Source organism: Garra rufa, chromosome 9 (genome assembly GCF_049309525.1).
Source record: "Garra rufa chromosome 9, GarRuf1.0, whole genome shotgun sequence".
In the NCBI taxonomy this organism is placed as follows: Eukaryota; Metazoa; Chordata; class Actinopteri; order Cypriniformes; family Cyprinidae; genus Garra; species Garra rufa.
Window position 1 is genome coordinate 32,016,717 of NC_133369.1, and position 27,247 is coordinate 32,043,963.

The 27,247-nt window shown below is 41.3% G+C and overlaps 1 protein-coding gene across 1 annotated transcript in view; it reads left to right on the plus strand.

The window, feature by feature from the left end:
- Positions 1 to 27,247, plus strand: part of col14a1a (collagen, type XIV, alpha 1a) — a 207,893-nt gene that overhangs the window by 163,687 nt on the left and 16,959 nt on the right. The window contains exons 39-45 of the mRNA XM_073847829.1: positions 4,871 to 5,029; positions 5,752 to 5,829; positions 8,030 to 8,116; positions 13,080 to 13,133; positions 13,791 to 13,886; positions 13,976 to 14,029; positions 23,503 to 23,556. Coding sequence (XP_073703930.1) covers positions 4,871 to 5,029; positions 5,752 to 5,829; positions 8,030 to 8,116; positions 13,080 to 13,133; positions 13,791 to 13,886; positions 13,976 to 14,029; positions 23,503 to 23,556 — 582 coding nt within the window. The remainder of the gene's footprint in view (positions 1 to 4,870; positions 5,030 to 5,751; positions 5,830 to 8,029; positions 8,117 to 13,079; positions 13,134 to 13,790; positions 13,887 to 13,975; positions 14,030 to 23,502; positions 23,557 to 27,247) is intronic.

A 27,247-nucleotide genomic window follows, 5' to 3' on the forward strand; every position in this document is an offset into this window, starting at 1 on the left:
TTGGTCCCTGAAGGGAGTAGTGGGAATCTTGGGCACATAACCGGGCCGGGGCCTCAGTGTTACCTGGGAATCCGCCGGGCCAAACTCTAGGCACGAATCGTTGACCGAAAATGTGTGCAGGTCTCCTACCCTCTTGATGGAAGCCAATGCAAGCAGGAGCAGAGTTTTCATTGAAAGAAACTTCAGCTCTACTGACTGCAAAGGCTCAAAGGGAGCCTGCTGCAGTGCTGTGAGCACTAGTGACCGGTCCCAAGAGGGCACGGAGTGGGGCCTAGTAGGATTTAACCTTCTGGCGCCCCTAAGGAACCTGGTGACCAGGTCATGCTTCCCTACCAACTTTCAGGGTTGAGGGGGACAGCCTATGCTCCAACCCTTGCTGCAAAAAGGAAAGCACAGCTCTGATCGGGCATCTTCGGGGGTCCTCTCCCCGGGAGGAACACCAATCAACGAACAGGTTCCATTTTAGGGCGTAGGCATGTCTAGTAGACTGTGCTCGCACCGAAGTGATAGTGTCAACTACCCCTTGGGGTAGGTCACTTAGAACCTCTGCGTCCCGTCCAGGGACCAGACATGTAATTTCCAGAGGTCTGGCCCCGGGTGCCATAGGGTGCCCCATCTCTGAGTCAGAAGATCCTTCCTCAGAGGAATTTGCCAGGGAGGGGCTGTCGCGAGGAGCATAACTTCGGGGAACCAGGTCCGTGTGGACCAGTAAGGGGCTACCAGAAGGACCTGTTCCTCGTCCTCCCTGTTCTTGCACAATGTCTGTGCGAGAAGGCTCACTGGGGGAAATGCATATTTGCGGAGGCCCCGCAGCCAGCTGCATGCCAGTGCATCCGTGCCGAGTGTTCCCTCGGTCAGGGAGAAGAAGAGCTGGCAGTGGAACAGATCTACTTGAGCCTCGCCGAAGCGTCTCCAAATTAGCTGAACCGACTGGGGGTGGAGTCTCCACTCTCCGGGAAGCGCAGCTCGTGAGAGCTCGTCGGCCGTACGGTTGAGCGACCCGGGAATGTGAATGGCACGAAGCGACCTCAGATGCTTCTGACTCCACAGGAGGAGATGACGGGCAAGTTGTGACAGGAGCGTAAACCGCCTTGCCGGTTGATGTGCGCAACGGTTGCAATGTTGTCCGTATGGACCAGTATGTGTTTGCGACGTAGGTGCCCCTTGAGTCGGATCAGGGCGAGACGTACTGCAAGCAACTCGAGGCAGTTGATGTGCCAAGTTAGCTGGGGGCCTGTCCAAACCCCTGAAACTGCCTGTTCGTCGTACGTGGCTCCCCAACCGGTGGTGGAGGCATCCGTGTGTATCACAGCATGCCTGTAGACCTGTTCTATGGGTACTCCTGCCCGTAGAAATGAGAGGTCTGACCACGGGATGAAGGTTTGGCGGCAAGCCGGTGTTATTTGAACCCGGTGAGAACCGCGTAGCCACGCTCTCCTCGGGACTCGGCCATGAAGCCAGTGTTGAAGCGGTCTCATATGGAGCAGCCCCAGCGGTGTAACTGCCGCTGCTGCTGCCATATGCCCCAGGAGCCTCTGAAACTGTTTCAGTGGGACCGCCGTCCTGCTCTTGAACGTATCCAGGCAGTTCAACACCGACTGAGCACGTTCCTGCGTGAGGCGTGCTGTCTGGCTGACCGAGTCCAGTGATCAGTGAGAAAAGAGATCCTCTGCTTTGGAGAGAGTTTGCTCTTTTCCCAGTTGACCCGAAGACCCAACCGGCTGAGGTGTGTGAGCACCAAGTGCTAGAATGAGCCAGTCGTCGAGGTAGTTGAGAATGCGAATGCACTGTTCTCTGAGAGGAACAAGGGCCGCCGTGAAGACACGGGGGGAGAGGAACAGCCCGAAGGGCAGGACTGTGTACTGATATGCTCTGCTTTCGAACGCAAACCGCAGAAAGGGTCTGTGGCGCGGAAGAATTGAGACATGAAAGTACGCGTCCTTCAGGTCGATCACTGCAAACAAATCTTGGGGACGGACACATCTGAAAATGTGTTTCTGTGTGAGCATCTTGAACGGTAGCCTGTGAAGGGCTCGGTTCAAGACGCGCAGATCCAAGATCGGCCGTAACCCGCCACTTTTCTTGGGCACTATGAAGTACGGGCTGTAGAAGCCCATCCTCATATCGGCTGGAGGGACCGGCTGTATCGCTTCCTTCGCCAGCAAGGTTGCGATTTCTGCACGCAAGATGGGAGCATCTGCGGCCCTGACTGAGGTGAAGTGGACACCTCTGAATTTGGGAGGGCGAACTGAATCACATAGCCGAGTCTGATGGTCCGAAGGAGCCAGCAAGAACGGCTGGGAAGCTCTATCCAGGCACCCAGAAAATGTAGAAGCGGCACCAGGGGGACCACCGACGTACCCACGGGGGAGCAGCGATAGGGGGCGCAGGGACCCTGTCCGGGCATCTCGTTGCCGGTCCGGAGCGGGGTCAGAGCGTCTGTGTGTTGTTCTGTGTGTGAGACGCTTACCTGCGCATGAGCCGATGGTGCGTGAGTAGTCCGTCTCGCAGCACTCTCGAACCGCCCATCGTCGCTCGCTGGCGAGGGGGGAGGACGGGTGAAGTGCAGGAATGACCCGCGCGCTCCCCGCAGTCCCCTGTGGGAACCCAGAGATAGAGAAATTTGCTCTTTTGTCGAGTATTTGGGTAAAACAAACAAAAGATTCTCCGCCCGGGCCTCCTCCGGGGGAGGGAGTGGTGCGGTCACCATCTCCCGAAGAGCAGCATCCTCCATCTCTGGGTCGCTCGTCTCAGGGCCTCTTGCTCTTGCGCTTCCCACTGGTCTTTGTGGGGGCCTGGACGGGCTGGGCGGCTGCTCGGCGACCGGCTCCACGGCGCCGTTGTGAAGGCTGCTGCGGTGGCTGCTGTGGAGCGGAGGCGGAAGCCGAGGGTGGGGCAGCAGCTGCACGCCGGGGCAGGATGTGACTGATGGCCTCAGTCTGCTTCTTGGCGGCGGAGAACTGCTGGGCGAAGCTCTCCACTGCGTCGCCGAAGAGGCCGGTCTGGGACACCGGGGCGTTGAGGAACCTGGTTTTATCACAATCCCTCATATCTGCCAGACACAGCCAGAGATGGCGTTCCTGGACCACCATGGTGGACATGGCACGACCCAGAGACCGCGCGGTCACCTTCGTTGCACGTAGCGCGAGGTCCGTGGCGATGCGAAGTTCACAGAGAACCTCTGGGTCGTGACCACCCTCGTACATGTCTTTCAGTGCCTGAGCCTGATGTAGCTGTAGTAACGCCATAGCGTGAAGGGCGGAACCAGCGGAGCCGCAGGCCGCATAGGCACTGCCGATCAGAGCTGACGAGTGCCTACAGGCCCGGGAAGGGAGCGACGGATTCTTGCCCCGCCAAGTGGAAGCGGCGCCCGGACACAGTTGCATCGCGACTGCGCGCTCCACAGGCGGGACCGCCGTATAGCCCCGCGCTGACCCGCCATCAAGGGTGGTGAGGGAGGAAGTCCCACTCGAGCGGTTTCGGGCAGTGAAAGGTGCCGTCCACGTTCGGGTGAGCTCTTCATGCACCTCCGGGAAGAAGGGCACCGGGGTGGGACGCTGAGAACCAGCGCGGGCCACCCCGAGATACCAATCATCCAACCGGGAGGGATCGGGACATGATGGAGGATTCCATTCAAGCCCTACCCTCTCGGTGGCCCGGGCAAGCATAGCCATCATCTCCGGGTCGGTATCCAGCACCGCTGACCGCCCAGCGGACGACAGTGTGCCGCCATCCTCCCCAGAAAGGTCAGGCTCTCCCTCCGATGCCGCGACCGACATCTGTTCGTCGGGGGGAGCCCCAAAGGTAACAGGCGGTACCCCTAAAGAAGGTCCAACCCGCTCCCCTGAAAGCTCCGGTGGTGACGGAGCGTCGGTGCAAGGAGGAACCCCCGCCGATAGAAGCGGCGGGGAATTCCTCACCGTCACCGTCAGACCGGACAGCCCCCTGCTTCCAGAAGTAACGCCCCCCCGGCGTTTGCCTGGAGGAACGCTCGATCTGGGCAGAGGGACTGGAACCCCGCCCCTTTGCAGGAAGTGGAGTCTGGTCCGCAACTCTGTGATGGTCATCCTCCATCACGGGGGCATGACTCATCCACGAACGCTGCCTCAGCGTGTTGAGTGCCCAGACACGTGAGGCAGTGTGCGTGGCCATCACCCGGCGCCAGGAAACGGCCGCATCCAGAAACACACGGGGAAAAAGGCATGATGTAGAAGCCTCGTCTTTATAAAGACGTTCACCCGCGGAGTCTCTTTGAAATTCACTCTCTTAGGAACTTGCTCTTTTAGTGCTGAAGCGCACAGGGGAAATGGCCGCAGCAACACAGAAGGTGGGTGGTGCAAACCAGCTGTGTACTTCCACTCGACACGGAAGACCACCGCCACTGAAGCGCCGTGCCACCAACACAAAAAGAAAAAGAGACGTTGGATTTCTTAGAAGAAAGAACAGCTTCGATGACTCGTCTAGTGTAGACTGATCCGGCTCCGAAGCGATAGCTTGTCTATGCAATGCACCTGCTGCACATTATATGCTCACGCTGTGATCAGCTGCAGCTGGCTGCAATCATGCATGCCAATGTTCATTGGCTCGTTTGTATAAACACGAAGTAGATTGGTCTCTCTAGGCGAGATCCCAATTCGTCGGTCTCGACGAGACGTCGAAGAGACTGACTGATAGGGAACTTACATACAAGACATAAAAGCTTGTCCAATCCTTAATTCCTTATAATTTAATTCATAAAATTTACAAAATACATTTGCGTCTGACTCGTTTGGTGGTGACACAATGCAATACGTCTGCTGAAGCATACCTTTTGCCTTAAATAATTATAATCTGTCATTAAATGTTATGTATCACTTTCTATCTTGCCTAGCTTCATGTGGCCATCAGCAAAACTGCTGCCAAAGTGGTGATCGACTGCAAAACGGTGGGAGAGAAATCCATCAATGCCGCAGGGAACATCACCATTGATGGAGTGGAGGTTCTTGGACGCATGGTCCGCTCACGTGGAAGCAGAGATAACTCAGCGCCAGTAAGACCACAGTCATTCAGCTTCAGTCCTAAAAGACGAGTCTTACCCAGGCCTGAAAGAATCATTTGAGACCATAACAGGACAAGTTTTTGTCTCATACAGACAAAGAATTTAGTATACCAGAGCAGGAATGTTTCTGAGAAGTCTTTGTTTGGAGTCTGATAATTATTAAAGATGGTCTGAAACTCTGAGGCCTTTGAAAGCACAATCGCCGTCTCAGATTCACCCTTATAATGATTTTGTGGAATTCAAAGAATGGGGTTCAAGATGGTAAATACAGACTTTATGCCTTTTGGTTTTTCCATCAGAATGTGTGGATCATTATGTCTAATTGTGTAGGAGTGCGTCTGATTTTATTCTCCTCAGAGGCTGCCAGCGCAACTGATGAGACTAATTGTCTTTGTAATTATGCTGGTGGGGGTTGTAATGTGAGTTTGTACAGTGCAAAAGTTGAAAAACTATTAAAATCAGTCATTCGGCCCAAACAAATAATCAGACGCATCTCAAGCACGACTGTTAGTAAATGCATAAAGTTTCTGCTTATTTAGATTTTGCTCATCCTCAGCAAAGATCCCCCGTTATTTGTTTAGACTTCATAAAATGCTTGTGTTGATAAGATTTATAATGCATGACTGTTGCATTTGTTGTTAAATGAGTGATTGCTATTCAACAGCCTTGAGTATTTGCTCTGTTTGTGTGCGTTTGCATGATCCTGTCCACAGTTTCAGCTCCAGATGTTTGACATCGTCTGCAGTACATCATGGGCCAGTCGGGATAAGTGCTGTGAGCTCCCAGGCTTGGTAAGTCCCGACCAGTCTGTATTTTATATAATATATCCATTTTATACAATCAGCAAACAGTCTAATCTGCTTACAGTAATACTGCTGTTCTATCACTGGTGAAACTCAGGAAATATCAGACATTTAATAACTTAACAACAATGTAAAACTCAAACATACAGTAAAAACCAATCAGCACCCAATACTTAGTCTGCATAATGACTTTAGAATTGTCTATTGATGTACTAATTAGTGTAACAAGCATTTAAACTTTTAAACTGCTGCAGCCTTATCTGGGGACCATCATCGCCCTGGGCGTCTTTCCACCACTTTTTGTCATGGGTAGCTAATATGAAATAGCTTTATGAAATAGCTTGCGGCAGGATATGTATCTAATAAAGGTCCAACAAACAAATGTGTTTCTGTTTTTGATATACATCCACTGGCATACTACAAATTTGGTTTATTAAAATAAAGAGTTGGATTTGAACCTCTAGGACAGCAGCACTGATCCACATTTATCCAACCTTATCTCACAACAATTCAGACATATTTTACTAGGTGGATAATTTGTACATATTCATACAACCTCACTTGGATTAAATTGTACAATTTGTTGAATTTTTTTTTACGTATTTTACGAAGTGGCAAATTCATAGGAATTCTAACGAAAATACGTACAAACTGGATAGCGGATTTATCCTCTTTGCCTCAATCTCTAGACCAATAGTGCATGTTGGTGTTGTTACAGGATTGCTTTATATTTTTTTTAATTTAATTTATATACAGTTGAGGTCAAAAGTTTACATCTCCTTTTCAGAATCTGCAAAATATAAATTATTTTAGGGATACAAAATGCATGTTATTGTTTATTTAGTACTGACTTGAATAAGATATTTAACATAAAAGATGTTAACATATAGTCCAAAAGAGAAAACAGTTGTTGTTAACAAAAGTTGAATTTTTAAAAAATTACAGTTAAACTGACTGTTGTTTTTCAGAATTTGAAGATCAGAGTAAATTTATTATTTATTATTTACTTATTTTGTCTTCTGGGAAACATGACTATCTTCTGTAGCCTCTGAAGGGCAGTACTAAATGAAAAATGAAAAAAATATATTTAGGCAAAATAAGAAAAATGTACACATCTTTATTCTGTTCAAAAGTTTTCACCTCCTGGCTCTTAATGCATAGTTTTTCCTTTTGGAGCATCAGTGGGTGTTTGAACCTTCTGTAATAGTTGCAAATAAGTTTCTCAGTTGTCCTCAGTTTAATAAAGATGGATCTATGGTAAAATAATTAACATTTTGCAGATTCTAAAAGGGGGATGTAAACTTTTGACTTCAACTGTATCACATAATGTTAAAATACCAGAACTACAAAAATGTTGGTGTGACATATGTAAAGATGAAGTTATCGTTAAACTTCTGGCTGTTCCTGCAAATTACTGTGTAATGGAATCAGAATGTCAAAATATCAGCTCATTGTGCAACTAATGTTTAAATTGTTTTCCACGATATTATTTTTAGCATTTTAGTGACTTAGTCTAACAAATGATTAATCTAAAACAAAAAGCTAATAAAATGACTATTAGTAACATTTTAATGACTTTTCACAAAGACCAGCCCCCCTTTACTTATTACTTACTACTTATTACTGTTGCTACATCCGACAAGCAATCCAACAACACGTCGACTGGCTTGTTTGTCGGACAAAATGGCAGATTCAGCATTATAATTGGTCAGATCCCCTGTCAATTAAACTCTCTGTGAAGGGTCAGTTGGCTGTTACTATTTTTGAAGGTTCTCTGCTGTGATGGATGGATTTATGTACTGCCAGTAGAGCTGTTGGTTTAGACTCTTATTCTCTTCCTGTATCATTTTGGCTGCTCATATAATGCTGAAAAAAAAAGTTGTCAAAGTGATCTCAAAGCAGCTATTCTGGCAATCGTCCCTAACTTTAAAGATCCATGACCACTCTACAGATAATTCAATTATGTAGTCTTGTAGCAGACAAATAGACTTGGTCCTCCATGGAAAGGAAGAACAATATCTCCAGATCGCTTGCTGTGTTTGTGCACTTGCGAATTAATGACTTGAGGGAATTGCACAGACACCCTTGGTTGGCTTGGACAAATAAAGTTCTGTTAGATTCCTAGTGAGGAAATAGGCCACTGTTTGAAATGGTGTACGACATGTTGTTTTGTTTGTGCTTCCCTCAGAGAGTAGAAGAGGACTGTCCTGCCATGCCCCATGCCTGCACCTGTGCTCAGGATAGCAAAGGACCACCTGGACCCTCTGGACCACCGGTAAAATCATTGGTTTCACCTCTTACATACAGCTTAGAATGACAGTACTGAACTAGATTACAGAGGGCGATCCAGGGAGATTTGTAGCATAGGATTGTAACATAATCAGAAGTGAGCTATAGAGGTGACAGTTTACAGGATGAAAAACAGTGTTTATTAGTGTTGCAACTCGATACCCGATATATGTAGATCCTACAACAAAAAAAAATCAATCTTACCTACTTTAGCATAAAATCTAGCTCCTCTATTTTAACATAAAAGCTCTCAGGCAGAGCTACTCTAGCTGACAAAGTCACTTTATAACCCATAGCTAGCACACTTTAGCTGACAAACTCGCTATCATAATTTATCATTAGTGCTTGCTGCATACTTTAGCTGACTCTGTCTGATACTCTCATATTTCTAAAAGCTGGCTAATACTGGTTGTACTTCAGCTGGCAAACTCTATAATACTTTAGAATTAAAGCCAGCTGACATAATTTAGGTGACAAATGCAACTCTTATACTTTAACATTAGTGTTAGCTAGTATGTTAGCCAACAACATTGCTATCATATTTTCAGCATTAATGTACATACTTTAACTGAAAAATTCACTTTCATTCTCTGAAATCAAAGATAAATGATATTCAACTAAACCTGCTATCATTCTTTATCATTAAAACCAGCTACTTTAGCTGACAAACTAGCTTTCATTCTTTAGCATTAGGCCTAGCTGACATACTTTAGCTGGCAAACTCTATAATAGGCTACTTTTGAATTAAAGCCAGCTGACGTAGGCCTACTTAGTAGACAAATGCACTCTCATATTTTAGCATTAGTGTTAGCTGATATTTTAGCCAACGAAATTGCTATCATATTTTGCATTAAAGTTAGTTTACATACTTTAACTGACAAATTCACTTTTTATTGTCTAGATAAAATATAACTGACATACTAGAGCTAACTTCCCATCAGCTACTTTAGCTGACAAACTTGCTTTCATACTCTAGCACTAATGCTAGCTGACATGCTTTAGCTGATCACTCTGATACTCCTCTTGTATTCCTAAAAGCTGGCTAATACTGGTCGTACTTTAGCTGACACACTCTATTTACTTTAGAATATAAAGCTAGCTGCCATACTTTAGCTGACAAATGCACTCTTATACTTTAGCATTATTGTTAGCTGATTTTTTAGCCAACAAAATTGCTATCATATTTTAGCATTAAAGGTAATGTACATACTTTAACTGACAAATTCACTTTCTAGAATAAAAGATGACTGACATACTATAACTAACTTATTATGCTTTAGCATTAAAGCTAGATACTTTAGCTGACAAACTCACTTTCATACTTTAGCATTAGCTCTAGCTGACATACTTTAGCTGACAAACTCACTCTGATACCTCTCATATTCCTAAAAGCTGACTAATCCCTGTTGAAAAAAACAGGATATGCTGGTTAGGTAGGTTTTGATACTGGTATGCTGGTTTAAGATGATCCTTTGATGGTTTATGCTGGTCCTTAGACAATTTATGCTGGTTCTTTGCTGGTTTATGCTGGTCCTTTGCTGGTTTATGCTGATCCCTGACCAGCAACATGACCAGCTAAGGACCAGCATAAACCAGCAAAAGACCAGCATAAACCAGCTGAAACTAGCAAAGGACCAGCTAAAACCAGCATCTCAGCATCAAAACCTACCTAACCAGCACATGCTGTTTTTTCAACAGAGATACTTATTGTACTTTAGCTGGCAAACTATAATTTATTTATTTATTTATTTATTTATTTATTTAATCTTTTTTTTTTTTTCTTTTTTTTTTTAAATATTAGTTACCATTTGTAAAACCACAGTTTTACTACAAACACCATGGTTAATCTATGGTTAGTATAGCAAAACCACGGTTAATTTGTGGTCACCATGGTTTAATTACAGTGATTATGTTTTTTTGGTTTTATTTGTGGTAAAACCATGGTTAATTTTCGTAAGAGTTAGTTTAGCAAAATCATCTACTAAATTCTATTGCTGATATAACTATGGTTGTAGACGCACAGTCAACTTGCTTTTGAGTGTTCATGGACAGGTTTTGACCGTTCCAATATGGCGGATGTTTACATTTATCTGCTCTTAGAACAGATGCATCTACTGTATGTATGCTTTAACTGACAAACTCACTGTCATACTTTAACATGAAAGCTAGCTTACATACTTAAGCTGACAAATGCACTCTTTCAGCTAGCTGGTTAGGTTTGAGAAAGCATGTTCATATAGTGCAGTGCAATGAAATCTGTTTTGATTTGTGACTTTCATATGACCACATGACCATGATTATTCTCCAGGAACATTCCAGATTTGGGTGTCTTTTTAGTTTTAGTTTTGTGCTTTAACCATACCACCTCTCTTTAGGAGAAAAACATAGAACGTGTTAAGAAGGAGCATGACGATATTAAAGATATAAAATGAAAATGGGAGACTGCTTAAGAGATTGAGAAAAAGACCTAGCATTAGATTGCTCAATTCAGCCCATGCTGCAGGTTGAACTCAATATGGCGGGAACAAATAAATGAGCTCATTTGGAAGGCAGCATCGTATGCACCCTGAGGGAAAATGTATTTCTGAGGCCTCGAAAAGGCCATGGTGTATAAACAGCAGTTCTTTCGAGAAAGTCATTACGAGGAGATCAATTTATCAAAACCGATTAGTCCACTCCTGTCCTGTCTGCATTTATAGATTCCTTCATCCATACAAACCCATTTCCATGACCAAGAGGTGGTTGCAAGGAAAACGATTGCATTTCAGTTTCGTATATTATTTGTGCATCTTGACATTAATATTACTGTCATGTGTTCTGAAGTCTTTCCTATGATTACACTGGCTGCTCAGATAAATCGAGAATGTCCTGTTAAGTCATCATGTGCACCTTTCAAATGAATATTTATGCTTGCAAATTCTCAGCTTTCACCATCAACAGCAGGTTTTGTTAAGCATGTTTTGAGCAAGATCATGAATCAAATTTGCCTGTAGCCTTCAGTGATAAGAACTACCTTATTGCAGCCATGGCTAAAGGGGATGCAATTAAAGTAAACACAGGAAAAGGAAGACCTACAAACAGGGTTAAATTACTAGCGGTTGCCTGCAGCAGTGAGGGCAAGAATTTATGAGGGTCATAAGCAGGGGCGATATGGTTTGAACCAGGTCAAGGATACTCTACTGAATTGCAGGCAGATTCAATCTGATATTTTTGAACTAGCCAATTTTGCAGTATTTGAAGCACTTCAAAAATATTTAAGTTATCCTGAGGCCTCCTTGAAAGTTTGCTGAAGGCCTCTAGTGGGCCACAAGGTCCCTGGTTGATAACCACTGTAGAGTATTGTGCTGTTCACTTAGCAACATACTAATGTCAAACTCTTTTGAAATCAGTTTCTAGTTGAGTCTTACGTGTAGAGTGTTCCGAATTGGTTGCTTATGAGGGCCTTGATGGTTAGCGCACTGCTTACAGTGGGGAAATTATTATAATTATTTGATCCCCATTTGTACATTTGCTCACTGACAAAGAAATTAATTAATTTAATTATTTAAATTTAATTATATTTTAACAGTGAAAGACAGAATAACAACAAACAAATCCTGAAAAACGCATTCCAAAAAAGTTATACATTTATTTGCATAATAATGAGTGAAATAAGTGTTTGATCCCCTTTCAGCTAGCAATATTTCTGGCTCCCAGGTTTTATACAGGTAACAAGCTGAGATTAGGAGCACTCTCTTAAAGGGATACAGCTCCTAATCTCAGTTTGTTGTATCAGATTCCAAACTCTCCATCATGGCCAAGACGAAAGAGCTGTCCAAGAATGTCAGGGACAAGATTGTAGACCTACACAAGGCTGGAATGGGCTACAAGGTCATCACCAAGCAGCTTGGTGAGAAGGTGACAACAGTTGGTGCGATTACTCGCTAAGAAACACAAAATAACTGTCTCCCTTAGTCTGGGGCTCCATGCAAGATCTCATCTCGTGGAGTATCAATGCTCATGAGAATGGTGTGGAATCAGCCCAGAACTACATGGGAGGATCTTGTCAATGATCTCAAGGCAGCTGGGACCATAGTCACCAAGAAAACTATTGTAACACACTACGCTGTGAAGGACTGAAATCCTTCTACAAGGTCCCCCTTCTCAAGAAAGCACATGTACAGTACAGGCCTGTCTAAAATTTGCCAATGAACATCTAAATGATTCAGAGGAGAACTGGATGAAAGTGTTGTGGACAGCTGAAACCAAAATCAAGCTGCATCGCATCAAAGTGACGATGTACGGGGTCATGCACCATCAAATCTTGGGTGAGAACCTCCTTCCCTCATTGAAAATAGGTTGTGGATGGGTATTCCAGCATGACAATGACCCAAAACACATGGCCAAGGCTACAAAGGAGTGGCTCAAGAAGAAGCACATTAAGGTCCTGGAGTGGCCCAGCCAGCCTCCAGACGTTAATCCAATAGAAAATCTGTGGAGGGAGCAGTTGCCAAACATCAGCCTTCAAACTTTAATGACTTGGAGAGGATCTGCAAAGAGGAGTGGGACAAAATCCCTCCTGAGATGTGTGGAAACCTGGTGGCATAATACAAGAAACGTCTGTCCTTTGTGATTGCCAAAATGGGGTCAAATATTTATTTCACTCATTAAAATGCAAATCAATTTATAACATTTTTTAAATGCGTTAACTAGATTTTTTGTTGTTATTCTGTCTCTCACTGTTAAAATAAACCTACCATTAAAATGGACTGATCAGTGGGCAAACATAAAAAATCAGCAGGGGATCAAATGATTATTTTACCAACTGTAAGTAGGAAACCACAGAGAAACAGAGTTAGCAACAGTGTTAAAAATTGCTTTCTTGACACATGCCCCAACTCAGGAAACATGTTTGCTTATCTTGAGTCTTTCAGTTTGTGTTTATCTAATTGTGTGTGTCTGACTCCCAGGGCGGTCCTGGTATCAGAGGTTCAAGAGGAGATCGTGGGGAGCCAGGCTTGACGGTAAAGTACACACATGATTTATGTATCCCAAATGCAGGGCCACCCAGAGTTGTCGTTATTTCCCAAAAGAATAGACCCTGGACAAGAGCTCAAAATGTGGAGATCTATAAATACACACAATGCATGTGCCTCCGTGTTGTTTTTGGAGGGTACAAGTGAGTAAATCTCACCCTCTCGCTCTGTTTTTTCAAAAAGCCTGCTTTGTTTATTAGTGTCTCTCTGTCCAACTGTATTTTCCTCTACAGTAAAGTCCCTCCAGATGTGTGTGTGTGTGTGTGTGTGTGTGTGTGTGTGTGTGTGTGTGTGTGTGTGTGTGTGTGTGTCCGTGCACAGAATGCATCATGCTTCATTCCAAATAAAGCCATGCTGAGGGCAGACATAATTTCATTTCACGCTCTAAAGTTTTATGTAAACTTGGTCCAAATGACCGCCGCTAAGAAGTTTGTCACAAGCTAGACTGTGACGAGTGTCTTTTGCTTCCTTGATTATTGCATTCCTGATGGAGAAGGAGACTGCAGGGCATTCACACTTTGTTTCAGCAGCCCGGCTGGTGGTAGGCCTGAAACGTTACGTAATTATATTGAGGAAATTAAACCCAGCAGTGAAACCATGTTGAGGTTACATTTATTAAGATAATGTCGTGACTTTATGTTTAAGGGGCCTCAAGGGCCACCCGGTGAGATCGGACCTCCAGGACCACAGGGGCCACCGGGTCCTCAGGGGCCAAATGGTCTGTCCATTCAGGGGCCTCCGGTAAGATGAATATTGAATACTTGATTGTTACGCAAAGTTTGTTGCATTTATTTTCTTAATTTTGCCTTTTCCAATTCCTCTCTCCTCAGGGGGCTCCAGGAGAGAAAGGAGAGAAGGGTGAAATAGGTCTGCCAGGTCCTCAGGTACGGAAAATATATCGCCCGCCTGTCTCATCAGCACTCATGACAGCTTCATAACACCCACACGGTCTCTCATTAGCTAACCTCATCCCCTCCGTCAGAGAGTTATAATTATCACAGTCCCATAAGTGTCTGCGTGTGTGTAGCTTGTGAGTGATAAATCATTCATGTGTGTCTGTATGCACTGCTAATCCTAATTTAAGAAAACAGTTTAATACAAATCTATAAATACATACAGATTATGTCCTTCAGGTGGCAGCCTAATAGAATCAACTAGTGCCTGACTTCCTAAACTTAGTTTAAAATCTTGCTTGTTAGTGGGTAGGGAGAAGTGTTAGAACTGAGATATGCTTCTGTGAAATAATAACATAACTTTTTTTAAGGCGGCAGAAGGAAATGTGTCATCGTGTTCAGAAAATACCTGGTCAGTTTTCAACTGAAAATTTGGCTCTAACTATTAAAAAAATGAACCAAGTTTTAACTTGTTACTAAATTCAAGTCTTGTGTTTTCTAAAAGCAAGACTCCTTGCCAACTTATACATTTTGGTAGCTTATGAGATGTTTTGTCTTCTTTGTCTTTTGTACAAAAAATAAATAGCAACAGAAATTTAATAAGTAAGGGTTTTTGCTCCCCTTGCCCATTGTATTGTAATTAGAATATGAATATGAGGAGGTAATTGCAAAATGCAGTTGAAAAAAGTAAGAGAAGGGAGTGCTTCGCTTTGACTGGCCGACTTTTTGATCTGGCAATGAACAGATTCACAAAAATACAAAAATGTTAAAGAAAAACTTCCCCCTTCAAAAGTTGATTCTTAATACTGTGTCGTTACCTCAATGATCCACAGCTGTTTTTTTTTTTGTTGTTGTTTGTTTGTTTTGTTTTTGTTTAGTGATAGTTGTTCATGAGCCTCTTGTTTGTCCTGAACAGTTAAATTGCCCACTGTTCTTCAGAAAAATCCTTCAGGTCCCACAGATTCTTTGGTTTTTCAGCATTTTTGTGTATTTGAATCCATTCCAACAATGACTGAATGATTTTTAGATCCATCTTTTCACACTGGGGACAAATGATGGACTCATTTGCAGCTATTACAGAAGTGTAAACACTTACTGATCCTCCAGAAGGAAAAAAACGATGCATTAAGAGCCAGGGGTGTAAACTTTTGAAACTTTTATCTACATTTCCAACATTGTTGAGAAAAGTACAAGCTAGAAATGGGAGAAATTGAGAACAAGTGAAAGCATAGAATTTATTTTTTTGTTTATTATTTTTTTTTTTTTTAAATCACGATTCTGTGTGCTAATGGAAGAGTTGGGTTTTCAGGTGTTACTTACATATTGCTAGGGATTCAGTGTTCTGGATAGATTTGGCAAGATCATTCCACCAGCAAGGAAGAGTGAATAAAGTTGTTCTGGAAAAGGACTTTGTGCCTTGCTGTGATGGTACCACGAGGTGTCACCTCAGGTTTCTGGAGGGGATGTAGCCCGTGGCTGTTCTTTATGCTTGAAGCATCAGTGTCTTAAACTTGATGTGAACTCCAACTGGTAGCCAGTGCAGAGAGATATGAGCAGAGGCTCATTGAAGACTAGTTGAGCTGCAGGTTCTGAATCTTTTGTTATGGATGCCCATTTCTGCCCATTTTTTTTCTCAGAATTGTGTGATACACACTCATAATTCTGACTTTTTTTTCATAGAATGGTGTGCTATAAACTTGCAATTGTGAGTTGTAAAGTCAATTGCAATATATAAACTCACATCTCTGACCTTTTTTCTCTCAGAATTGTGTGATAAAAACTCAGTTGCGAGCTATGAAGTCTGTATTGCGTGAACTCGCAAAAACATAGAATACAGAGATTTAAACTCACAATTCTGAGGAAGAAAGCTACAATTCTGAGAAATAATGTCAGAATTGCAAGATATAAACTGACTTTTTTTTTCTCAGTGTTTTTTTTCTCAATTGTGAGGTTTGATTGCACATGATGGAAGTCTAGCCAGAAGAGCATTGCAATAGTCCAGCCTGGAAAGGACAAGGGCGTGGATGAGAAGTTGTGCAGCAAGGTTTTTTTTTTTCCTTTTAGGAAGGACCTGATCTTCCTGATATTGTGCAATGCAAATGTATGCTCTTTGAAGGCCAGCTGGTCATCAAAGATTACCCCAAGATTTCTGACCGAATTTGATGGGATAATTGTTGAAGAACCTAGCTGAATTGTATAATTGTGCTGTACAGCCACCCGGCCGTCTGAGATCTGTGCAGCCACCTTTGGATAATCCATGTGCCTTTATGGTAGTTCCCAGTGCTGTAGTGTATATAAAGAAGAGAAGGGGTCCAAGAACTGACCCCTGAGGAACAACCCTGAGTGAACCCCCCTCCAGGCAACTCTGAAAAACCTACCTATGAGGTATAGGATTCAAACCAGTGAAGAGTGGAGTTTCTGTGATGCCCAGTGATGAGAGGGTGGACAGAAGGATCTGATGATTGACGGAGTCAAAAGCAGCAGTTAGGTCCAGCAAAATGAGAACTTTAGCAATCCACAGAGCTTCAGTGACTGACAGTAATGGAGTCTCATTCGAATGGCTGCTTTCAAAACCTGATTGGTTCTTTTCCAGCTGGTTGTTCTGTGAAAGGAAAGATGATATCTGGTTATAAACAACTTCTTCACAGTTGTGGTCAAAAGTTGACATACACTGTGCAGAATCTACAAAATGTTTTATCAAAATAAGAGGGATCATACAAAATGCATGTTATTTTTTATTTGGTACTGTCCTGAATAAGATATTTCACATAAAAGACGTTTACATGTACATCCACAAGAGACAATAATAGTTGAATTAATAAAAATTAACCTGTTCAAAAGTTTACATACACTTTATTCTTAATACTGTTGTTACCAGGTTTTTTTTTAGTGATAGTTGTTCATGAGTCCCTTGTTTGTCCTGAACTGCCTGCTGTTCTTCAGAATAATCCTTCAGGTCCCACAAATTATTTGTTTTTTCAGCATTTTTGTGTATTTGAAAAAATGTTAAATTTGAAGATCATGGTCAATTTTACTTATTTTGTACTCTGGGAAACATAAGTATCTTCTGGTAAGTATCTTCTGTAGCTTCTGAATGCAGTATTAAATGGAAAAAAGATAGGATATTTAGGCTAAATAAGAAAAAAATATACACACATTCATTCTGTTAAAAAGTGTACACCCCTGGTTCTTAATGCATTGTGAAGCGTCAGTGAGCATTTGAACCTTCTGTAATAGTTGCTTATGAGTCCCTCAGTTGTCCTCAGTGTGAAAAGATGGATCTCAAAATCATACAGTTATTATTAGAAAGGGTTCAAATAAACAAAAATGCTGAAAAACCAAAGAATTTGTGGTATCTGAAGGATTTTCTGAAGAACAGCGGGCAGTTTAACTGTTCAGGACAAACAAGGGACTCATGAACAACTATCAAAAAAAAAAGCTGTGGATCATTCAAGAAACAACACAGTATTAAGAATCAAGTGTATGTAAACTTTTGAACAGGAACATTTTTATAAATTCAACTATTATTTTCTCATGTGGAACAATTGTAATCATCTTTCATGTGAAGTATCTTATTCAGGTCAGTAGTAAATAAAAAATAACATGCATTTTGTATAATCCCTCTTGATTTGATCAAGGAGTTAACATTTTGCAGATTCTTTATGTAAACTTTTGACCTCAACTTGTATGTGTTTTCGCTATGAATGGTAGGTGTTTAGTGTAGGTTTTTAAGCAGTGTTACCCGAGCCTGCTCAAATGTGATGGGAAAAAGCCTGTGTGGAGAGATGTTGATGTTGTGTGCGAGTGCTGGTAGAAGTGTAGGAGAAATAGCATGTAGATTAGAAAGTGTGAGGGAATGGGGACTAGAGGGCATGTGGTAGGATGACTAGAGAGTAAAAGTTTAGATATATCTGCTTCTGTAAGAGGAGAGAAGGAGAAGAGGAGATTGTTGGCTGTAGATGCAGTTCCTCTGTGTGAAAACTAAAACAGATTGTAGAATGGCAAAATCCTCAGCTGTTAAAAAGGTGGTGGGAAATTGCAGAGGGGAGACTTAAATGTGTTGAAGACTTTGCGTGTGGCTGCTGAGCTTCTTGTGAAAATATCAAGTTTTGGCAGTTCTGACCTTGACATAAAAGATGAAAGCACAGAATGATACATACTCAGGTCAGCTGGATTTGTGCTGTTTTCTTCGTGTATCCTTGATTTTAGACCACTGTAAATGGAGAACATCAGACAACAAGGGGTTGGAGGGAGTTTTGGGAAACAAAACTTAGATAAGCAACCCTTCCCACTCATTTCAGCCCACCACATGCCACAACCTTATGATAATAAAGCATTTTGACATGAAAATTATCTTTTGAAGATCTTATTTGAAGGACAATCTAATGTGCCGAAACTCAAAAGATAATTCTAAGCAGGCAGGACGGAATTCATAGTTTAGCCTCAAGCAGATGTCTTAGACTTTCATGCTTCTAAAGCCTCTTTCACAAGCTTGTTAAAATTCTCCCTTTTCTGCAACAACCAACTGCTGGATTTTAGATTTCTGCTGAAAGTGTCACCAAAAGGCTTCTAAAACATTCGCCGTGACAGTTCCATTTGTTGAGGAGTAGCTGTTTGATGTGATGCCAATGACAACCACTCAGGAAAAATCCCCTAGAGTTCTCCAGGGTGACGAAAAGAACATCCAGTGGTCAAAGTACAAACACACACACACACATACGTTACTCAGTCTTCCAGTATAGACGTCTTGGCTTGAGATAGATATCCTCCTTTAAGCAGAGGGGCCATCCGTACACTCGCTTCCATTAGCAGCCAGTATTGAGTTCTTTCAGAGTTATGTTGGCAGTAAGGAGGAAGTGGTCTTTGCCGTATTGCAGCAGAGACACCCGTAGTTCTCACTCAGGGCTAATCTATCCTGTCAGCCTGTGAATTATATTCATTGGCTGCTGGTTGCCAGTCCTCCATATCATGTGCCGCATCTCTACCTGGTCTATCTCCGCCGCTGGCGCTGAGAGACTCGTATATAATACTTTTGTGGGTGCCCTCACACACAGTTTCAGAATTACGAGGCCACTTGTGATGAAACGAAAACCATTTTAGTGTGTGTGTGGTGTTGATATATGGGGTGATGTTGAGTTGAACTTCTTGATTCGTAATTTTGTAGCTGAAGGGATGAAGTATCATTGAACTAAATTAACGTATTTGTACAGGTTGACCTAGAGATGAGCAGGCATTTTCAGTTCATGGTCTATCGGCAGGATTGTTAGCGGAGCAATGAAAGTGGTGACAGCTATAAAAAGCAGAGAAATGCTCAACCCTATGCAAATGGGAGGTGGGAAATGCTAATCGCTGAGGCTGAAGCAGTGACGCCTGTAGTAGACATTCCAAATAGGGTTGGGCGATGTCGACCAATTTGGCATCGTACGATGTCTAATGTGAAACATCACGATGGCGATGGCATCGTTTCCACCAGTGCTTAATTTGAGCGGGATTTTTAAAGCTTTTTTTTTAAGTTCAAATTCGCTCTCACTGATTGCTTACTGCTTAACCCACAATGTATAAACAACCCCAACCCGACCGACGTTTTCATCTAACCCGCCCGCAACTCGGACCGCAAAAAAATAAAGAAAATATTGTACCCGACCCGCTTCCTGACCCGCATGTTTAATATTGGCGACTGACAGCAGCGATTATATGCGGCTATGCGGTGGAGATGCGTCATTCGGCATTAATTAGGTAATTTTGTCAAAAGAAATGTTCTTGATTACAAGAAAAACACAGATTGTTCTTGTTGTGATTTATTTTGTCTTGCCTTTATACAGATTTAAATAATTTCATTTTCGAAGTACTCTAAATTATGTCAGTGATTCTCCGATGTTAAATATGATCAAGAATTATTTTATTTCGATCTACAGTGTAATCAAAAGTTAAGAAAAAGATTAGCCTATAGCCCTATATATATATATATATAGACTACAAGCTAATTCATTTTTTCTTAATTTTTAACTTCTTCTAAAAATTATCAAGAATATTAAATCAACTTAATAGGCTAGGTTAAGGAAATTTCTTATACAAACATAACGAATGCACTTCAAAACGAAGTTTTCATATATAAATTCAGGAATCACGAAAATGCCAAAATAATATTATTTTATATAGCCTATATTAATTGTATAGCTATAATAGTTGTATCAAATGAATAAGGAAATTATAGTGCCTTGAATTTATTAAGTAATGTTTAATTTTGTTCGTTTCGCTGTCTGGAAATGTAAAGAAAAAATACAGTTTTTACTTGGAATTCGTTTTTAATCCCTGGTTTTAAACAAGCATATACATGAGATAATTTATATATTATTGCTTGAATAAACGTTTAAAAATAGTGCTAGAAATTTTATAATTAAGGAAATTAAACAGACCTAGGCATTTGAAAGACATAATGAAATGTGTCTAATAATTCCAAAAAGAAAGAGAAGCATTGGACATAATCAAAATATTCGAGACATTTATACCATTTTCTTAACAATTAATATGCTGCATGTGTTTATCCAGTCTAATCGAAGTGTGCGTCTCTCCCCCGACTTTCCCAACAAAAATCCCACCCCCTCTCAGAAAATACATAAAGCTGACATTACTGACATTGCGTTTAAAAGTAGCCTATTAAAATGGTACAATGGCATTGCCCAGTTCAACGTGTTGGGAAATCGGGCATTTTGTCCCGCGTCAGCATTTATTCAACAGTTAATAACGCTCAACATTCAAAAGGTAAATATTATTCAGCCAATAAAGTGTAGGCCTATGTATTTCATAGAAAAGTGTCTAGTAGCCTACTATATAAATTACAAAGGTTTAAGTGGCATCTTTATTTCAAACGACCCGACCGACCGCGACTCGAATATCATTAAAAATATATTTGGATGACTCGTAGACCTTACCGCGGGTGACCGCAGGCACCCGCTCATTTTGGATCAACCCGTGCATCACTGGCTCACGTACCTCTGTAATTCGGCACAAATCAAAGTGTTTCCATATTTCCAATGTATTTGAATGATAAACTGTTATTTATAATGTATGCTAGGCTTTGTACTGTACGTTCGTATTTCGATGGAAACAAATATATTCTCTTGTTTTTTGTTCTAAGCTCTGTTCGTTATGGTAAAACCATGAAAAGGGCATATTTGGCGTAGTTTATTTAATCTAATTTAATTAAAATTATTTTGATTTTTTTCTGCTGTTTTTGTATGCCTCATTTATTAATGTAAACGAACTAGTTTGTGTAATTCGTTTGGAGTTCACTGTAATTTGTACTGTGATCGCTAACAACTTCCTTGTTATTATTTCCTCATAATAATAATAATAATACAATATGTAAAGATGCGGAAATTGAAAGCATGCATTTCATTTGGCTATATAGTGTGATTAAGTGTGTGTTTTTTGCAAGCGGGTTGCTGCTGCTGCTGCTGCGGCGGGGGCGGGGCGGAGGATCGTGATGCCGGCTCAGCATTGTGATGTCTATCGGCCATCGGCGATGGACGATGGCATCGTCTATCGACCCAACCCTAATTCCAAACTGTGTGAATTTAGTGCTTTAAAGACCCGATGAAATCAAAAGGTTTTTTGCCTTAAGTATAAGCTAGTGTGCTCCAAAAAAATAACAAAATTCACATTCAGAAGCATTCAAAACATATGGTCTCTAACTTCTGCCAATAATGATTTTGATGATAGCACCCATTTGAATTCTACACAGAATGCTATATTTTATAGCGGTATGGATGAGATTGTGGCTGTCATACGCTGTCCAAAATGGCTTTACTGTGCTCAATGGCTCTGGCCCAAGCTGTGATGTTAAACGCTATTGGCTATTTAAAAAAAGGGGACGGGACTAAAGGTCTTCACTGGACCACTTGGATCTGAAAACCCGAGGTCCAACCTGAGGCGGTTCGGGTCCAAAACTTCTTTGAGTCCCTCGAACATGGGTCGGGTTTGGTATTAGAAAAGGAAAATCCACTCACTTCATCACGCTGAGTGTTCATGCAAGGCTTTTCTTTTTTGTGTCCCTTCACCGGATATGAGGTAAATAAAGTTGCAGACAACACTGGCAACTTTAGTCCCTATGACTATCACATTTATTTTTCAAATCCACTTGTCACAATTGAAAGCTGAACTCAGAAATAACATGTAGGCTATCCATCAGGCAGGCAAAAACATAAAGTAGCCTAATAATAAGTAAATAAATAAAAGAAAGTAATGGAGCAGCGGCCAAATCAATCAGCAGGACACTGGGATTTCTTCCTGACTGACTGCGGGACTACACACATCAATGTTGTTTGGGTTCGGGTTCGAAAATAGAAAGTTTATGCACGTCGGTGATTGAAATGATTCAGGTCGTTTTGGTCGGGTACGGATTTTAGAACCCGAGAAGACCTCTAGACAGGACTGCTTGATAAAAAAAGTTTACATCCCCCTTTCAGAATCTGCAAATTGTTAATTATTTTACCAAAATAAGAGGGATCATACAAAATGCATGTTATTTTTTATTCTGAATAAGATATTTCACATAAAAGATGCATTAGGAGCTGGGGGTGAAAACATTTGAACAGCATGGAGATGTGTACATTTTTCTTAGTTTGCCTTAGTTTTTCATTTAGTACTGCCCTTCAGAGGCTACAGAAGATAGTTACATGTTTCCCAGAAGACAAAATACGTTAAATTTACCCTGATCTTCAAAATCAAAAGTTTTCAACCCCCCGGCTCTTAATGCGTGGTTTTTCCCTCTGGAGTATCAGTGAGCGTTTGAACCTCCTGTAATAGTTGCATACGAGTCCCTCAGTTGTCTTCAGTGTAAAAAGATGGATCTCAAAATCATACAGTCATTGTTGGAAAGGGTTCAAATACACAAAAAATGCTGGAAAACCAAAACATTTGTGGGACCTGAAAGATTTCTCTGAGGAACAGCAGGCAGTTTAACTGTTCAGGACAAACAAAACACTCATGAACAACTATCACTAAACACAAAAAACAGCTGTGAATCATTTAGGTAACAAGACAGTATTAGGAAACAAGTAGATGTAAACTTTTGAACAGGGCAATTTGAACAGGGCAATACTACAATACTAACACTATAGTGCTACACGATAGCCCACAGTCGTTTGGTTACCAGCCGTGATCTTCAAGGACTAGGCTACAGTTTGTTTGTTTTTTATGTTAGATATCATAGCAGAGTGGCTCTTCAAACCACAATGATTCAGACCACACAAACCGTCCTCATTTTCGATTACCTCCTCAGCCTTGAGATTGAGTACTTAGATAATGTCAATATCGTGGTCAGTGAGAATGGGAGACGTTATGTGTATGCCCACAGCCACATGAAACAATAAGGCTGAACATTTATTACTCAGCAAAGGCCACACATTTTGTAAACAGCTATGTCTGTCATTGATTAAGTTGTCTTGTTTATTTACTTTCAGGGTGTACCGGGTGCCAGTGGAGGACCAGGCCGTGATGGACCTCCAGGACAGAGAGTAAGCATTTTTCAATTCAAACTCGATTCAAGCTGTATTGTTAGTTTGTTATGATGTGAATTAATCACTATCAGAGAATCTGAGGAAATTGTACTGTTATAAATGACTTAATGTAATATTCAGGGTTTGTCAGTTAGTTTTGATAGTTGTTTTATAGAAGGTGCACAAATACAAACACAAAAGACCATTACTAAAAATGCAATAAACATTCATTTCACAACATAACATGAAACATAAAACCCTACATAGTTATGTACATAACTGAGAAAAAATCTAAGAAATAGTTCTTTCAATTGAAAAAAAAAAATACTATAAACTACAAGACTTTTACACTTTTTGCCCTCCATTTTATTTTGAACAGTCATACAAATAGTTATTTATATTTCAATGTTTTAGCACCTGTTAAAATGCATATGGAGACCAGTGTACTTTTCCATTTTTTGCACTATTATTTTAATTTTATTTTATTTTACATTCTATCCTGCATGAACAGCTCCTCACTCAATCTGCACTGCCTTCCTGTTGGGCTTGCACTGGGAGGTGGGATGATCCCCTGCAGAATTTGTAAAAATACACCTTGCATTTAAGTGCTACTTCAAACTTCCACTGGAAGGAAGATTACAAAATTTACATATGGGTCAAGGGGCATAAATTGTTAATTTGTGTTAATTTTGCGCTAATGCATTCTTTTTTAGAGCACTGTTTTTGAATAATTAAATCATGATTAATGCTTTAATGCATGCATTAACTTTGACGACCTGAGTGATATTAAGTAAGCACACTTTCAATCATGCCATGAAAAAATTATTCCACATGGGCAGCTCATCAAATGAAGCTTATGTGTTCTTCTGTGTCTGAACTGATCTGATTACACTGAAGGAGGCCCTGACTCACAGATTCAATTTACAGGACTGCTTGTCAATAACACCACAACCTGAACTAATCAGATCTGTCCCGCTAGACTGTCATAATAAGCGTTCAGCGTGTTTGTTTTCGTTATTGATTTTGTTCCTCGTCTCCAAACCAAATGAAGCAACTTGTGAACAAAGCCTTACTTGACATTTCGGAATCACACACGTGATTCACAGATTTCGGTAGCAGCTCACATGTAACACGTGAAATATAATTGCCTCCAAGTCTAGGTTTCTTGTGCTGCATGTGTTGTCACAGATACAGAGGTGTTTAATATCATGATTCCTAGAAAAGATGAATTGCATATACGTACGATTAAATGCCACTGGAGACTGAAAAAGCAACACTAGACTCGTTCTGTGAACTGTAATGAAAAATATGCATGAGGTGGTTATTCGATTACCATTCCCAAAGCTGTGTGGTGTAATTAAATGTTAATGTCTTAGTGAGAGAGTGCGAGTTCGCCATCTCTATTTAGTAATGAGCAGCCTGAGTGGAAATGTTTGAATAAATCTGTCAGTTTGCATCAGAAGAGAAAACAAGGAGCACAAATGAAGGTGTTCAGACCACACTGCTGCTTACTGAGCTGATTTAGAGCAGGTTGAGGGATAAATCCGCTGTGGTTTCATACACACTAACTCAAAATGACAGTTTAACAAAGAAAGCAGATGTTTGGCTTTGAACTTATGATAGTCTCTAAACAGAACATTTGTAAAATAATATTATTACAGTTCCAAGGTTAACTAATAGGTTATCTTGCCTGTAAGTGGCAAACAATGAAGTGCTGAAGAAATTATTCAGTATTCCTTCATGGAGACACTGAAACAACTGTACAAAGCATAGAGGTAACATTTCTAGATTGGCAATATAATGGAGATCAAAATTAGAGAACAACCTATAATTTCCTCATTTTCAAAGTCACTGCTTAGTCCTATTTGAAGTTATCCTTACAGGAGGAGAATGGCTGTTTTTTGAGCATATTTCATTAATTAATTGTATTTTGAAGCACAGTATAAAGAACGTAATGAGAAATCCTTCATTTCCATAATTATATGACAAACCCTATCTAACTAGCAGCATTCCTCCAGTTTTCACTGAAATTGCAAGACGGCGGGCCGCTCTAAGGTGTCAGAAACCCTGCGACAGCAGGTTGTCCAGATGAAGGCCAAAGGGATGACCCTTTTAGCCACTGGAGGGGAAGTTGGTCGTTCCAAATCTTGGATTTCTCGAATATTGCAGGTTTACAATGACACTAATACATTCAAATCCCCCAAAAAGGCTGGTCATCCACGTGAGACAAATGCACGAGAAGACAGGATAACGCATACAATTGCCCTTTTGGGAATCATTTCAACACTGCAGCTGAAAAATCCTTGGCAAAAAGTTATGGCTAAGAAACCCACTATAGTTACGCTATAGAACTATGGATGAGAGTGGAAGAAGAGTGGACCAAGATAATATCAGCCCAATCTGAGAAATTATTGATGTCCTGCGGCTGCAGATGTGATGAAGTCATTCAAAGTGAGAGCCTCTCCATGGGGAATCGGTTCAACACTACAGCTGGAATTTCTTCCCAAATTTCTGGAAAATCCTTGGCAAAAAGTTATGGCTAAGAAACCCACTACAGTTACCGAACTATGGATAAGAGTGGAAGAGGAGTGGAGCAAGATAATATAACCCCCAACTGAAAAATTACTGATGTCCTGCGGCTGCAGATGTGCTGAAATCATTTAAAGCGAGAGCCTCTCTATGGGGAATCGGTTCAACACTGCAGCTGGAATTGCTTGCCAAAATCTCTGGAAAATCTATGCCGACAAAGTCTAAGAAATCCACTACAGTTACTGAACTATGGAACAGAGTGAAGGAAGAGTGGACCAAGATCACACCAGCACAGTCTGAAAAAACTAGTGATGTCCTGTGGCTGCAGATGTGCTGAAGTCATTCAAAGCGATAGCCTTTACACTTTCTACTATTTTCTGACAGCTTTAACCATCCAAAATTTTAGTTGTAATCTTCTTCTGTGCTATAGTGGTTAATGTTCACTGATTTTGATCACTGTGTTTCCACAAAATTGAGGTTTTTGTTGAAATGCCTTGGATATTTTGTCATACATATTTGTAGAACCGTGGTGTACCTACCACTTATAAAATGTTCTCCAGTTTTCTTATAAATTATTCTGTAATTTTCCAGTTCATTTTGATTATAATATATAATGTTGAACACCAAATCAGCCTATTGCAATGATTTCTGAAGGATCATAAAGACTGGAGTAATGGCTGCTAAAGATTTGGCTTTGCCATTACAGGAATAAATTACGTTCTAAAACTATATTTAATTTATATATAAATAGCTCTAGCTCTGGCATGTCACTGTTGCAGTGAATAAATGGTGTGTTAGGCCTCATATGAGCACAAAGCAAAGAGGTGTTTATAGCATGCTTCCATCATGACTACTTCTTGAGGGTGGTTCTTCTCCACCTCAACACACACATAGAGAGAGAGAAAACTTCTGTGACCTCAAGCATTAATATGGTATTGCATATGTTGCGTGCACTAGAGCTATTCTGAGGCTTTTATGCTCTTGAAGTGTGGTACTCCAAAAGTATGTTACACTTGAGGCGTTTTAAATGTTACACTGTTTTCCCTTCCCTCAGCTGGCCTGTTTCCCAAAAGAGCCTGATATTTAGGGCAATGAGGCATGTTCAGTGGAAGAACACTTAAACTAAGTTGGATCACTGGCTAAAAGAAGGCGGTCAGAGCTGTATTATATAATTTGTGCA